The sequence below is a fragment of the Pieris brassicae genome, chromosome 5, assembly GCF_905147105.1.
Source record: "Pieris brassicae chromosome 5, ilPieBrab1.1, whole genome shotgun sequence".
Lineage (NCBI taxonomy): Eukaryota > Metazoa > Arthropoda > Insecta > Lepidoptera > Pieridae > Pieris > Pieris brassicae.
Window position 1 is genome coordinate 10,021,801 of NC_059669.1, and position 14,813 is coordinate 10,036,613.

At 39.5% G+C, this 14,813-nt stretch overlaps 1 protein-coding gene across 1 annotated transcript in view; it reads left to right on the forward strand.

Moving 5' to 3' along the window:
• Positions 1–14,813, forward strand: part of LOC123709291 (von Willebrand factor A domain-containing protein 8) — a 33,239-nt gene that overhangs the window by 10,823 nt on the left and 7,603 nt on the right. Inside the window, exons 6-11 of the mRNA XM_045660500.1 lie at positions 1,202–1,360; positions 2,009–2,348; positions 2,788–3,034; positions 3,634–3,774; positions 11,206–11,341; positions 12,057–12,945. Of these exons, the coding sequence (XP_045516456.1) occupies positions 1,202–1,360; positions 2,009–2,348; positions 2,788–3,034; positions 3,634–3,774; positions 11,206–11,341; positions 12,057–12,945 (1,912 nt within the window). The remainder of the gene's footprint in view (positions 1–1,201; positions 1,361–2,008; positions 2,349–2,787; positions 3,035–3,633; positions 3,775–11,205; positions 11,342–12,056; positions 12,946–14,813) is intronic.

The following is a 14,813-nucleotide window of genomic DNA, read 5'->3' on the forward strand; positions in this document are numbered from 1 at the left end:
ATTCAACAAAACAATTATATTAAATTTCGACTTTTACGACTAACAATTAAAAGGTATCGTAGTTATTTGCCCAAATGCCTTATGTGCGTCGTTAAATATTTATAAAAAAAAACCAGAACGAGTATTGTTCACGAAAACCTTTCTTTTACTACAATTTTTAATTACAAAGCTAAGATATCATGCAAACAACTCATTATCGCGCACGGAAACAATTTAGCCGCAATTATCCCGCGGTTATTAAACCAAACATTCCCTTCATTAACGAGTAATGATTTAAACACACGAACTCTAAAATTATCCTTTAGGAACGTTATATGATGTTAAATGTAGGGTAATAAATAGTAGACAAGAACAGAGTGTCTACCCTACAATAGAGACTGTAAGTAGTGTTATTGAACACTTTCTTATTATTAATAAATGACTTATTAGTCTTAGTTGGGCTAGATATTAACGTTAAATGTGTCTTTGTGCTGAGTTATTTTATAAAAAAGCAGGTTTATTTATTGATTATAATTTGGAGCCATGTAAAATGTAATTTATAACCTGCATCTCTTATGTCGGAGCAATGGCGTTTCTGTCAGCTGCCAATGTAATTATATGTGACAGAGAACAACAACGTTAAAGTCAAATCGGTTTAAAACCTTAAATAGTTGTGGTTTATTCCATCTGACGATATTGCTAGATCTATAAATTAATCGCTTTTTCTGCTGGAAAATTGACACATTTGACAGCGCTTTAGACGAGATTGTGACTTGAGATATGAATTATAATATACTCCACTTCTTTCTTCCGTCCTTCCTTTTGTAACATTCTCCTTCCATCATGTATGAAATAGTAATGATTTCATAAGATCTGAGAGTGTTATCGGAAAAGCGTATTTCTCTTTTGGAATGAAATTAAATGACAATGTATAATTAAATATTTTACGGTGATCAATAAAGTCTGAATTAAAGTTACAAATTCATTACATTACTGGCACATTTTACAAATCATTTCTTCATTTAATAGACTTTATAATTTTTATTAATATGATAATAAACAATTACGATGAGATTTGGTATGTCTCTCTAAAGACTTATTTTCCTACTACAAACTTTAGGCAAAAGGTACAACAAACACTAGGTACAACAAAAACAAACACTACAAAATTTCTCGAGCTAAATATAAAACTATTATGATAATAATATTATTCCATTTCCAGGAGCATTTAGCTACATTAAAGGAAGAAGTGCCCGGTGTAGACACAACTAAGCTGGAACAGGTTATGTCGGCTGCATATGCGCTCATCAGTCCCGAATTACAGGAAGTCAGCTTACCAGACTTCCCGATAGACAACCTTCATTCTTCAGCGCTAATTCTGGTAGTTATTAATACTATTCACTAATAATTGTAAACAAAAATAGTTAGAAAGGATGATAAATGTACGGCTATTACCAGAAATAGCAACTTTAATTCTTTGCGTTGTTCTTAATGTTAGTAGTAAGAAGTGGTTTTTATTTGTCTTTTTGATAGATTTTATGAGTTGCGTGTTCGTACGTGTCCTTGAGACTATTCTATTATCGTGTGTGTTCAGTCGTGGTTGAGCATAGAATGGAAAGTAATTTATTAAAAAGCTATAAGTAAACATGTATATAAACTAAAAAAACTTTTGCAATGCGGGATGTATGTGAATTTAAATGACGTAGTTTGTATACATATAGTCGTCTAATTACGCGATAAGTGAGTTCTGTCAATTTTTTATATGAATTTTTGATGAATTCTTTATAATTGATGTACATGGCTAAACGAGGTGGTCAGCAATAAAGACAAGAAGATTTTCTTTCACCTATTAATGACAGTACATCCTCATCCTCATCATCACATTAACACAATGTTTTAATAACGTGTTTAAGTGGATTCGAGAACGGTTCAAATTTACAATTAGATGATTTTTTTAAACTTTGAAGTATCGTATTTAAAACAGACAGGACGTTTACTGGATCTGTTAGTTATGATGTTTTTTTTTCAGAAAAACAACCCTTCCATCCCACCACATACACTTCTATACTTCTTATATCCATACAAGACCTTCATATCCAAAGAACACTCCAAGAACGTTGAGACAGTATTAGATAATCTTTATATAGAAACGAAACCAAAGTGGAATATTAGTTTACAAGGTTTAGAAGTTAAGGAAAAAAAGGCTTTAGTTAGTATGGAAATTAATGGTGTTAGGAGCGAATTTGCCGTGCCCTGTGGAGACCGTAGAAGTAGGAGAGAAGAAAAAGGAATCGTAAAAACAGAGTATCAGAGTCGACTATTGAGCGAACTACTTTTGAGTCATAGTGCTGGTGATTTTTGTGTTATTGGTAAGTTTTAATTGATTGTAAAAGAAATTGTGATTTTATGAAGGATTTCGTTATTATTCTGCATTAGTATGAAATTATTGAATCCCGCTATGGCTGGAAACACTCGTAAATAATTTCCTGCATACTAAGTACACATGTCACAAGTGAAACTTCTTTGGCAAACTAATTTTTAAGCCTTGTTTTCATTTCATTTTTATACAAATCTAATTGTACGTGCCAAGGTTCGTACATTTTGCTCTTTTACAATCGTGACAATTTCCTATGTTTGTACGTGCCATGGCTGTACATTTTTATCACTTAAAAGCTTGACGATTTATTCTTCTTCTTCACTTCAAAGCTCTTTAAATGAATATTATAATTCAATTCAATGTAATCGCCGTAACAATTGTACATTGAGCTAATTATGTAAAGTTTCCGTAACGTAAATTGTTAATTCCAGGACCAAAAGGCTGTGGTAAAAGCCTTCTAATCAGCCAACTCGCATCGTTATTAGGTTATACAATAGAGCCTATAGTTCTATACCAGGATATGACGGCGAGAGATTTAATCCAACAGCGTACTACATTGGAAAATGGGGATACTGTGTGGAGGAACTCTGCTCTCGTTGAAGCTGCTTTGAAAGGCCGATTAGCAGTGTTGGATGGATTACATAGAATACACGCTAGCACGCTCGCAGTTTTGCATAGGTTAATCTTTTTTTGTTTTTTTTTTATTGGGACTACAAAAAACAAACTCACGATACAAACAAATTGACGTCAATAAAACAAACTTTAATAATGGATATTTTAATTATATTTTTTTAAAGAATAATTATTATAGGAGATTTTTGATTATAACAGAAAGATTTTTTTTGGAAGCCTTTGTCGCTGATACATCGTATTTGAGTGTTCGAACGCACTCGTCACTTTCAATTTGTTATAATAATTTTTCCCAAGTCTTTTATTGATTTAATATTTTTCTAGACTATTATCTATGGCAGAGCAGTGTTGGCCTAGTGGGTTCAGCATGCGACTTTCATCCCTGAGATCGTAGGTTCGAACCCCGGCTGTGCACCAATGGATTTTCTTACTATGGGCGCATTTAACATTCGCTCGAACGGTGAAGGAAAATATCGTGAGGAAACCCAAAAAGCACAGAAGGCTGATCACCTACTTGCCTATTCGATTAACAAATGATCATGAAACAGATACAGAATCTGAGGCCCAGACCTAAAAAGGTTGTGGCGCCAATGATTTTTTTTTATTATCAATGGCAAATTTGTAAATAAATTATTGTAATGTTCCAGATTAGTCCACGATAGAGAATTGCAGTTGCACGATGGAACTCGGCTGATCCGTCATGACAGATACGATGAGCTCATCGCATCAGGAATGTCTCCTAAACAATTAGAAGAAAGTGCAGTCAAGAGGATACATCCCGCTTTTAGGTAATTTCTTACGTGTGGTTGTTTAAAAAAAAATTGTATTGTCTTTTGTTAACATGGCTTTTACACATTAAGAAAACACTTTATAAACGGATTGAAGCTATGTATTATTATTTATTTATTTTAAGCCTTAAATTATTTCCCGATCCACTAATATCCGGTTATGCTACGTGTTAGTAATTATTTGTAACAGTTAGCATGTATCAGGAACCCTCTCCGGTAAAGGCCTCCTCCAAGGCTTGCCATCTTTCTCTATCTCGAGCTATTTGCATCCATTGAGGACCCGAGATTTTTTTGATGTCATCATCCCATCGAGCGTAAGGTCTGCCTCTGTACCGTTTGCCTGGTGGGCCTCTCTATGAAGTTACTTCTTTCGTCCATCTGTGATCTGTGAGGCGTGCTACATGACCCCCCTACTTCCACTTCAGTTTTTTGGCGTGGATTAGAGCATCAATTGCTTTGGTTTCTGATCTTATTTTTGTGTGTCTGATCTTGTCTACCTTTTTAATGTTTAGCACGCTCCTTTCCATGCCTCGTTGACAGGTATTTATGTTGTTTTTTGTTTTATTTGTAAATTTCCATGTTTGACATGCATATGTCAGATATGGAATAAGGCATGAGTCCATAACTTTATTTATTTATTTACACTTCGTTACACTACAAAATAAAAATAAAAATTAACATAATTAAATCAAAAGGAGGGCAACTGGCGGCCTTATCCAACCACTGTGAGTAAAGAAAAAAGAAATGTATTAAATAAGATAGGCAAGTAGTGCAAAATACATGTAATACACAGTTATTAAAACCAAAACTAAACAGGAATAAAATATTAAAGATACATTAAAGAGTAAAAAGACACATAAATCACGATAATTAAAGATAAGTCTCACGTCAGTTAGTAGTTAGTAAGAAAGTTAGGGATACAATGTGGACAGGTAATGTTTGTACAGAAGAAATTTAAAGGAAGATAAAGAAGGAGCTAAGCGAATAGGGACGGGAAGTGAATTCCATAGCCTAACTGCGGAGACCTTAAAGGAATCGCCAAGAAAGTAGGAGTTATGAGATGGGATTTCAAGGGTATAGTTTTCGGAAGAGCGTAAGCTATAGTTATGGGCTCCCAAAAAATTGAAATCATTTTTGAGATAGGAAGGAGTTTTAGGGTTGAACAGGATGGAATATAGGAGATGAAGAACATGAGCATCACGTCGCTGACGAATTGGCAACCAGCCTAGCCGCTTACGGAACGCAGAGATATGATCGTACTTTCTTAGACCGAATATAAATTTGATACAGAAATTTTGGAGACGATCCAGTCTATTTAGCAATTCCTCGTTAAGATCGGAGGAGCAAGAATCGGCGTAGTCCAGTAAAGGCAGGAGGAGAGCTTGCGCCAATGAGGTTTTGGTACTAAAGGGAAGAAAATTACTAAGACGTCGAAGGATACTGGAGGCACCGTATAATTTTCGGCTAACTTCTTTAACATGCTGCTCCCAGGATAAATTTTGATCAAATAAAACCCCCAATTTTTTTACTGTACGGCTAAAATTTAAAATTACACCATCGATGTGGATAGGGGGTAACCTGGCCCAATCAATTCTCGTCGTGAAATAGGGGCTGCCAATAATTAATACCTTACTCTTTTTGGGATTGATTAGAAGACCAAAATTTTTACTCCAGTCAACTATCTTTGCCAGCTCATTGTTAGTAGATTGTATGGCTTGCGGGAGATCATCGAGACTTGATTGTACGTAGATTTGAAGATCGTCAGCGTATAAATGAAAATTAGTTGAAAGTCGGACGGTTAAGGAGTTAATATATATAGCAAAAAGAAGAGGAAAAAGTACGCCACCTTGCGGAACGCCAGATTCAATCAAACTCCACTGAGATATGCAATCGCTTGTCTTAATACACTGGCGGCGCCCATTAAGATAGTTAGAGAACCAGTTAACAGCATGAGAAGAAATATTAATAGATCTAAGCAACCCCATTAGAATTTTAAAATTAATAGTATTAAAAGCGTTGCTGAAATCTAGCAGTGTGAGAATTGTGAGTTGTTTGTGGTCCATGCCTTCGCGAATATCATCGGCTACTCTGACCAGAGCAGTAGTCGTGCTATGTCCAGGTCGAAACCCAGACTGAAGTGGATTCAGTATGGAATTTTTGTTTAGGAAATTATTTAATTGCTCATGTATGAGGCGTTCAAGTACCTTGGATAGAAATGGCAAAATCGAGATGGGTCGAAAATCAGAAAAAGTACTAGGATTAGCCTTTTTGGGGATAGGGATGATAAGTCCATCCTTCCAGTAAGAAGGAAAAACATATGTGTGATTACAGGAAGTGTAAGAGAGAGAATAGGTATGATCATAGCACGACCAATCAGGTCAGAACCAACATATTGGAATGAATAGACGAAATACTCGATTCAACTTTCTGACTAGAGAATTCAGCGAAAAAGAAAAATGGAAAACTAGGACGAGGGAGAGATGATATATACTCAAGTGTTAAGTCCAGATCGATATTACTTGAAGTGGAGTGAGAGGTAAAATGGGCGTTTAGGCTGTTTACATCGATATCGGGAGTCATGGCAGTACGTGGTGGCTTTCTTCTTAAGCACTATAGGTATATCGCTTTTAAATATTTCTTTACAACTCCAATATTTATTCCACGTACTTCTTACTCTTCTCTCTATTTCTTTCGCTGCTGAATCCAATTTGTTTACCCAAGTATATATAATTTGCAACGTATTCTAACTCATGATTCCCAATTTTTAAAGTAGATCTTATGTAGTTGGTCATGGCTTTTGTTTTTGTTATATTCATTTGCAAACCTACTTGTATGCTAGCCTTGTATAAGGTTTCTATCATATTTTGTAGTTGGTTGCTTGATTTTGATAGCAAATCTGCAAATCTTAGATGGTTTAGATATTTGCCATGGATGTACAACCCTTGTCTTTTCCAGTCTAGTATACTTTTAATCGATTCTAATACTGCAATAAATTTTTTTGGGGAGAGTGGGTCACCTTGCCGGACTCCTCTACATACTGGAAAGCTTGGTCCTATGGATTCTAGCTTCACTCTACTAGTGCTGTTGTATATATGTTTTTGTACAGTTATGTATTTGACCTCTACATTCTGTGCTTTTAGTGTTTCCCATATACTTTCGTGAGATAAAGTATCAAAGGCTTTTTGGTAGTCTATAAATGCAATGTAGAGGGGTCTTTGTTGCTCTTGATATTTTTCTATTACTAGGTCTAATGTATGAATGTGGTCAACAGTAGAAAAGTTTTTCCGAAAACCAGCTTGTTCCTTAGGTTGGTGCTGCTCTAAGGTTGCACTTAATCTGTGGATTATTATGGTAGAGAAGATTTTATATAAACTTGGTAGTAGACTTATGGGCCGGTAATTACCTATATATTTTGACTTACTTGACTTAATGTCCTATAACCCCTAGGTGGGGCAGAGGGCGTCCACAGTGAGTCTCCATCGCGTTCGGTCTTGAGCCTCGTGTTTCACCTCGCTCCAAGTCTTTCCGGCTCTCTTTGCCTCGTCCGCAACTGTTCGGCGCCAGGTTTGTTTGGGACGGCCACGCTTCCGCTTTCCTTGCGGATTCCAATCAAGCGACTGCTTGGGAATATGATTGAGATCCCTTCGGAGTGTATGGCCTATCCAATTCCATTTGCGTCGCTTGATCTGCTGGCTGATCGGGGTTTCTCGACAGCGCTCCCAAAGTTGCTCGTTAAAGATCTTTTCTGGCCAGTAGATGTTCAGAATACGGCGAAGACAGCGGTTAACGAAGACTTGGAGTCGGTGCGAGATGTGTTTGGTGACCTTCCACGTTTCCCAGCACAGATTTGACGTTGGATCCGAACATTTTAACCTTGATTCGACGCGTCAACATCCGTGACTGCCATATAGGCCGAAGTTATGCAAAGGTTCTGGCCTTGGCAATGCTCGAAGTGATGTCCTCTTCTGTACCTCCAGTTTCAGACACGACGCTTCCGAGGTAAACAAATTGTTGAACGCTTTCTATGTCCTCTGCACCCACCCGCATTGGGGTGCGATTCTCAACTCCAACACGCATTTCTTTCGTTTTCCGGGTGTTGATTTTGAGTCCCGCAAATCCCGCCTCGCGTTCCAGGTCGTCCAACTTAGATTGCATGTCGCGGTGCGTGTGACTCAGCAGACAGAGGTCATCGGCATAATCCAAATCTTCTAAGATGTTGGTTAATCCCCTCTCTATTCCGCGACGCTGGTTCTGATGTATGCGATCCATAATCCCGTCGAGAACAACCAGGAAAAGTAGTGGCGAGAGTAAGCAGCCTTGCCGGACGCCTGCGTGCACTTGAATATCGTCTGAGACGAGACCATCGTGAATCACTCTACAAGAATAGTTCCTATAGCTGGCCTTAACTAGGTTAATTATCTTTGGCGGGACACCAATGTCGAGAGTCGCGACCATATGCTGCTCCATCTCGACGTATCGAAAGCTTTTTCGAAGTCAACAAAGGTAAGATAAATCTCTCTCTGCCATTCTGATGCCTGTTCGAGAATGATACGAAGAGTGTTAATTTGGTCGGTACACGAGCGGTTAGGCCGGAAGCCAGCTTGTTCTATGCGAAGGAGAGGCTCGACGGCTGCAGACAACCTGTCCAAGATAATTCTGCAGAAAACCTTGGAAGGGGCCGAGAGCAAGGTGATACCTCTCCAATTGCTGCATTGGCTTAGATCACCTTTTTTGGGCACAGTAATAAGAAGGCCCCTATTCCAGTCCTCCGGAAGCTTCTCGCTGGCCCAGATTTTCCCAATCAAAGGTGTCAGCGTGTCGACGGTAGTAGCCAAGTCCGCTTTTAACATTTCTGCGGCTATTAAATCAAGCCCTGGTGCTTTACCAGTCTTAAGACCCAAGACCGCTCTCTCCACTTCATCACGTGTAGGTGGTTCGATATCGATGTCTAGTGGCCTGGGTGGTGGAAATGTGTCTTGCATGCCTCCATGCGTAGCTGTGGGACGAAAGGTTTCCTCGAACTGTTCACGCCAGCGTCGTAGTTGCCCTTCTGCTGTTACGATAAGTTGACCGTCTTTTGATTTTAGAGGCTTTTTATGCTGACTTATCTTTCCTGCCAAGATTTTAGTCGCTTTATACAGTTCTCCCATGTTGCCGGTGTTAGCGGCAATTTGAGCGTGGTCAGCAATACCGTCAACCCACAACCTTCTGTCCTTTCGCGAGCTGCGATAGATTTTCTTACGAATCTCCCGATACTGCTGTCTGAGGTCGGCTTGTAGTAGTTCGTCGTTGGTTCCTAGCAGTTTTAGGTGGAGTTCCCTACGGTCGTTTATCAGCTGCCAAGTAGCTTGTGACATCCAATCCACGCGCGAGTGCTTAGTATGACCTAAGACAAAAGAGCTGGTCTCTGTGTAGGCCACTTTGATGCGTTTCCACTCTCCGTCTATTGAGTCATCGTCGGCGTGAAGTCCGGTAAAGCGGTTACGAAGTTCAAGCCTGAACCTGTTCAAAATTTCAGGATCTCGCAGTTTAGTGACGTCAAACCTTCTTCCAGCTCTACCAGGGGCACCAGCTAGTCGCGCAACTGCAATCTTTAGTCGCATTTCGGCTACAACCAGATGGTGGTCGCTGTCAATATCAGCGCATCTTCGGTTTCGGACATCGGAGGAGTGACGAGCGCCACTTCGAACTGATCGCAAGGTGGTCAATTTGGTTTTTCGTGAAGCCATCAGGGGAGTTCCATGTGTATTTATGTACATCTCTATGAATAAAAAGTGTCCCACCGATGGTCAGGTCATGGTGTTGGCAAAACTCTATAAACCGTTCACCATTCTCGTTCCGTACTCCGAGTCCATGTTTGCCCATGTTGCGCTCACAGTTACTGTTTTCGCTTCCCACTTTTGCGTTAAGGTCTCCCATGACGATCACAATATCTTGTTTCTTAATACCTTTAAGTGTGGCATTTAGAGCGTTGTAAAAGTCATCCTTGATGTCTTCCGCAGACGTGTTGGTGAGAGCGTAACACTGCACAATGGAGATCTTCCGTGCTCTTGAGTTGATGCGGGCCCAAATGATTCGGTCTGAGATCGGTTTCCAGTCCAAAAGACTTTTCTTTGCGGAGTTAGAGAGGAGGAAAGCGACGCCATATTCAAGGTCGTCATCCTCATTTTCCTTCCCGGAGTATAGAAGGCCTTTGGACGTTCTCAGTTCGCCAAAACCATTTCTACGCACTTGACTTAAACCAAGTATTTGTAGATTATATCTAATCATTTCTGCTTGTGCTTGTGCTAGTCGAGTGTCGTTACTTAGCGTTTTTATATTCCAAAAAGCAATTCGTGTCCGTGCCAAATAATGCCATTAATACCAAAGGTCGTCGGTAAAAGATCGGTCCGGTTTCTCACTGTTTCGGTTTCTTGAATCGTTGGTTTTTCAGGCAAGCAGGAGATTAACCCACTGTGCCCTAGTCTGATAGTGGGGCTGCCACTTTAGAGCATCCAGACATGCTCGGTTTTATACGGGTTACTTCCCTAGTGAGTGGATTCTGTTTTAAGGGGCAGAATATTCGCCTTTTGCCCTGCATCCTCAGCTCATCTGCAGCTCTAGGTAGTGGGCACGCGTGAGCGTGGCTGCAGTAGGTCCCAGGGTGGACGACTAGGACGTGGATGACTCGGACTGGTTGGGGTTCTGCTTATACTAGTGTTCCACTACGTAACACAGCAGAAGGTTTCTTTTGGCTTTTTCTAGGCAATGCTGGCCTCACTCCATCAGCGATTCCCACCAACACCAACCCCAACTTCCCACTCCAAACCTATATCTTTTGGGTCTCCTTTTTTGTAAAGCAAGATAATATTAGATTCTGACCATTGTGATGGGGTATGGGTTGTTTCTAATATCATATTGAACAATTTTGCTAGAGGTGGAGCCAGTATGATATTGGCTGCTTTTATTGCCTCATTTGTAATATTATCTGAGCCTGGGCACTTTTCGGGTTTCAGTTTATTTATAGTGTCTATAATTTCCGTACATTGTATTGGCTCTATGGGACGTTGTGCTATGTATTATTATAAACTTATAATTATTTTACACAATTTTAAATTTTTCCGACGTTTCGCGTGCTTTACAGCGTGCGGTGACTGAAGACAAAAGGTGTTGAATGTCAACTTTCTCTAATATAAAATATTTATTTTATAAGTCTTTTTTGTTTCTATTGTTCTTGCGTGTATTTAAGAATCGTATGGTAATATCTATTTTCTTGTATCGGAAGCCTTTATTCGAAGAAGAACATGGATGTTCTACAACTACATGATCTTATTTAAGAACTCTTCCAGGCAACCCTGATAATACAAGACATAGAAAGTGCTTGATTCCTGACCTTTGAATTTATAATATAATACAAAGAAATTTAAAATAATTAAAAAATATATATTACAGGATAGTAGCACTAGCAGAGCCACCCGTACTAGGTCGTGGCCCTCACTGGCTGTCACCGGAGATACTCAGCCTCTTCATATTCCATGAGATGAGAAATCTTAGCAAAAATGAAGAAATATTTATCATCAATTCCTTGGTATGTTCAAATACTGTTTTTTTTTATTAAATTTGGTTAGGAGAAAACAGTTAAATTGAAAAGTAAACACAAAAATACACTTCCTTAGGATTACAACTAACAACGGGGACTTATTTGGTAATGGCTAATCTTCCTTACAAACAATTTTTGCCGCGTACCACCGCTATGTGGAACCAGCTGCCCACTGAAGTATTTCCGAACCAATTCGACTTAGGGTCCAAGAAAAGAGTGTACCAATTCTTAAAAGGCCGGCAACGCACTCGTGAGCCCTCTGGCATTGAGAGTGTCCATGGGCGGCGGTATCACTTAACATCTGGTGAGCCTTCTGCCCGTTTCGCCCGTGTTCTATTAAAAAATCTTAAAAGACCGGCAACGCACTTTCAAGCCCGGCAATGTGAGTGTCCATGGGCGGCGGTATCACTTAACATCCGGTGAGCCTCCTGCCCGTTTCGCCCGTGTTCTATAAAAAATCTTAAAAGACCGGCAACGCACTTTCAAGCCCGGCAATGTGAGTGTCCATGGGCGGCGGTATCACTTAACATCCGGTGAGTCTCCTGCCCGCTTTACCCCTGTTCTATAAAAAAATCTTAAAAGACCGGCAACGCACTGGCAAGTCTGGCAATGTGAGTGTCCATGTGTGGTATCACTGAACATCAGATGAGCCCTGAGCTATTTTAAGAAATCAGAGCGTTAATGTCGGCATTTATTATTTCAGTATGGAGATATATCACAACCCCTACATTCCATAATAGATCTAGCAGACCAACTACGATACTCCAATGATACAACACTAAGCAATCTATCATCATCACTATCCACTCGACAACTCTTAAGAATCGCCAATAGGATGTCTCATTACCGAACAGATTCGGCCTACGAAACCATTCAAAGGACATTTCTGGCTAAATTCCTCCCCAACTTAGCGAGGCGAGCGCTAGATGGCGCCAGTCAAAAGATTGGCATCGAACAGCCACGTGACGGAAAATCCAATGAAAAGAAAGTGAAGTGCTCAACACAAAATGGCGTCCTCATTATCGGGGATACAACCACCAAGGTGTACAAAACGGACGCCCTAACAAAAGTACCAGACATTTTGTTCTATGACGTCCCGCAGCACGTGAGATTGTTGGAGTGGCTGTTACAAGACTTCCTGCTGGGAAACCATTTACTCCTAGTGGGGAATCAAGGAGTGGGGAAGAATAAAATTGCCGATAGGTTATTGCAGCTCCTAAATCGGCCGAGGGAGTACATTCAGCTCCACAGAGACACCACGGTTCAGTCCTTAACGGTACAACCGACGGTGCGCGACGGAGTCGTCATATACGAAGACTCACCCTTAGTGAAGGCGGTCAAAAACGGTCATATCTTAGTGGTGGATGAGGCGGATAAGGCGCCCACGCATGTCACGTGCATCTTGAAGACCTTGGTGGAGAATGGGGAGATGATTTTGAGTGATGGCAGGAGGATTGTGCCGAAGGATATGATTGATAGCTCTGGGGGTGACGTGGCGAGTTTCATTCCGGTACATGACGAGTTTAGGATGATAGTGTTGGCGAATAGACCAGGTTTTCCGTTTTTGGGCAACGACTTCTTTGCTTCTCTCGGTGAGTTTCTACCACATTTTTTTCCCTTGTTTCCTATTTTTACAGTAACGTCATACAACAATAGAAAACAATTAATATAAAAAATTTATATGAATTGTTTTCGGATAGAAAATGCCGTAGATTTCTTCAAGGGTTTATTTCTTGATAAATCAATGAGGAATTTATGAACACAAATTATTCGCAGAAATGCACTTATTACACACACAAAAACAGGCAATTAATTATGCACACTTCACACAGTACTTTATCACTTCACTTTATCGCTTTGGTGTATATCTCTCGATATCGCCTTCGAAACTAAACTAACTGGTCGCGTTTTGCCTCGATAATATATCCCTGGGAATAAATAATCTTAAACAATATTCGAGAACTTTCCAGGCGGGATTGCTACTGAGTAGCGATTGCACAATTCTAAATCGTCCGGACTCTTTGTCTCTTTCGCACATTGCTCCGTCCCTGTCGTACGACATTCAAAAGTACTCAGTCTAGCTTCGAGAAGGTTCTGATCTTCCCTCTCTGTCTCGTATCATTCCGTCCTTGTCCCACACCTAGAAAATTCGGTCTAGAATATTCCTTCATCTTAGGGGTATAACTAGGCCTGAAAACTTCACCACTCGAATACACATGTTCTAAAACTGCTCGAAAAAATGTTTTAGCTTCCTGAAAACTATTTACATTATACAAATTACAATTTTCTAATATGTGATTGACTCTCTCCTGAAACGGTCAGAAATCATATTTCAGCCTGCTGAAAATCTCTCTAAGTAGTGGAAAAATCTAGAAACATTGCAATCGGACCTGTCTTCGTAACAATATTTAGGGTGCAAAAGACACGTGCTTCTTTAGTATCTCCAACATTTCCGCATTTATTTTACCTCTAAGGAACTTAAAATACAATTTTATACTTAGGTCCCTCTGTACCTCTAACTTGTATCTGCCAACAAGCAAGGTTTATTTTACTAACTAAACATTGCTAACCACACTGATACATTCTTGGAGGAAATTAAAAATGTTTTAACGAAACAAGCTTTTATAATTAAACAACAATCACAAAGGAGAACATTTTTATTGGCGCTACAACCTTGTTAGGCGCCTCAGGTTTGCACTTGTTTCATGATCATTTGTCAATCTAATAGGCAAGTCGGTGATCAGCCGCCTACGATTGATACATGACTGACTTTTGGGCTCTAAGGCAAGCCGGTTTTCTCATAATGTTCTCCTTCACCGTTCAAGCGAATCTTAGCGCAGTAACAACGTCCATTTGGTTCGATCCTAATACCTCAGAGATGGGGACGCACATTGACTATTTTTAATTGATGATTAACAATCTCCTCCATATTTAGAAATAATAGAATTGTGCATATGGTATTTAAACGACCATTAAGAAAACACTTTTTAAACGGTCACGCTGACCACGCACGCTGTAAAGCACGCGAAACGTCGGAAAAATTTAAAATTATGTAAACAATTATAAGTTTATAATAATAATACATAACTTCAATCCGTTTAAAAAGCTTTTTCTTAATGTGTAAAAGCTATGTTAACAAAAGACAATACTGTTTAAACGACCAATCAAACAGAAGCTAACACGTGGTACCTCTGCTTTCTGACATTTCGTTCATTTTCGTGAGGCAATTCTTGGATTTGTGATGCTTAAAACTCTTATACTTTGAGGTAGATTAAATACTATGTTAATACAATATTTAGAACAACATACCGGTTATATTGACCAAAATCAAAAGTCCCGGCTGAATTCTATTGTATTATGCACTTAATAACAACGTCATCGGCTGTTAAGACTATCAGTTTTTACGACCAAATATGCGTAGTTCCGTCAGTGTCGTTATATAGAGTTTACTCTGTATGTT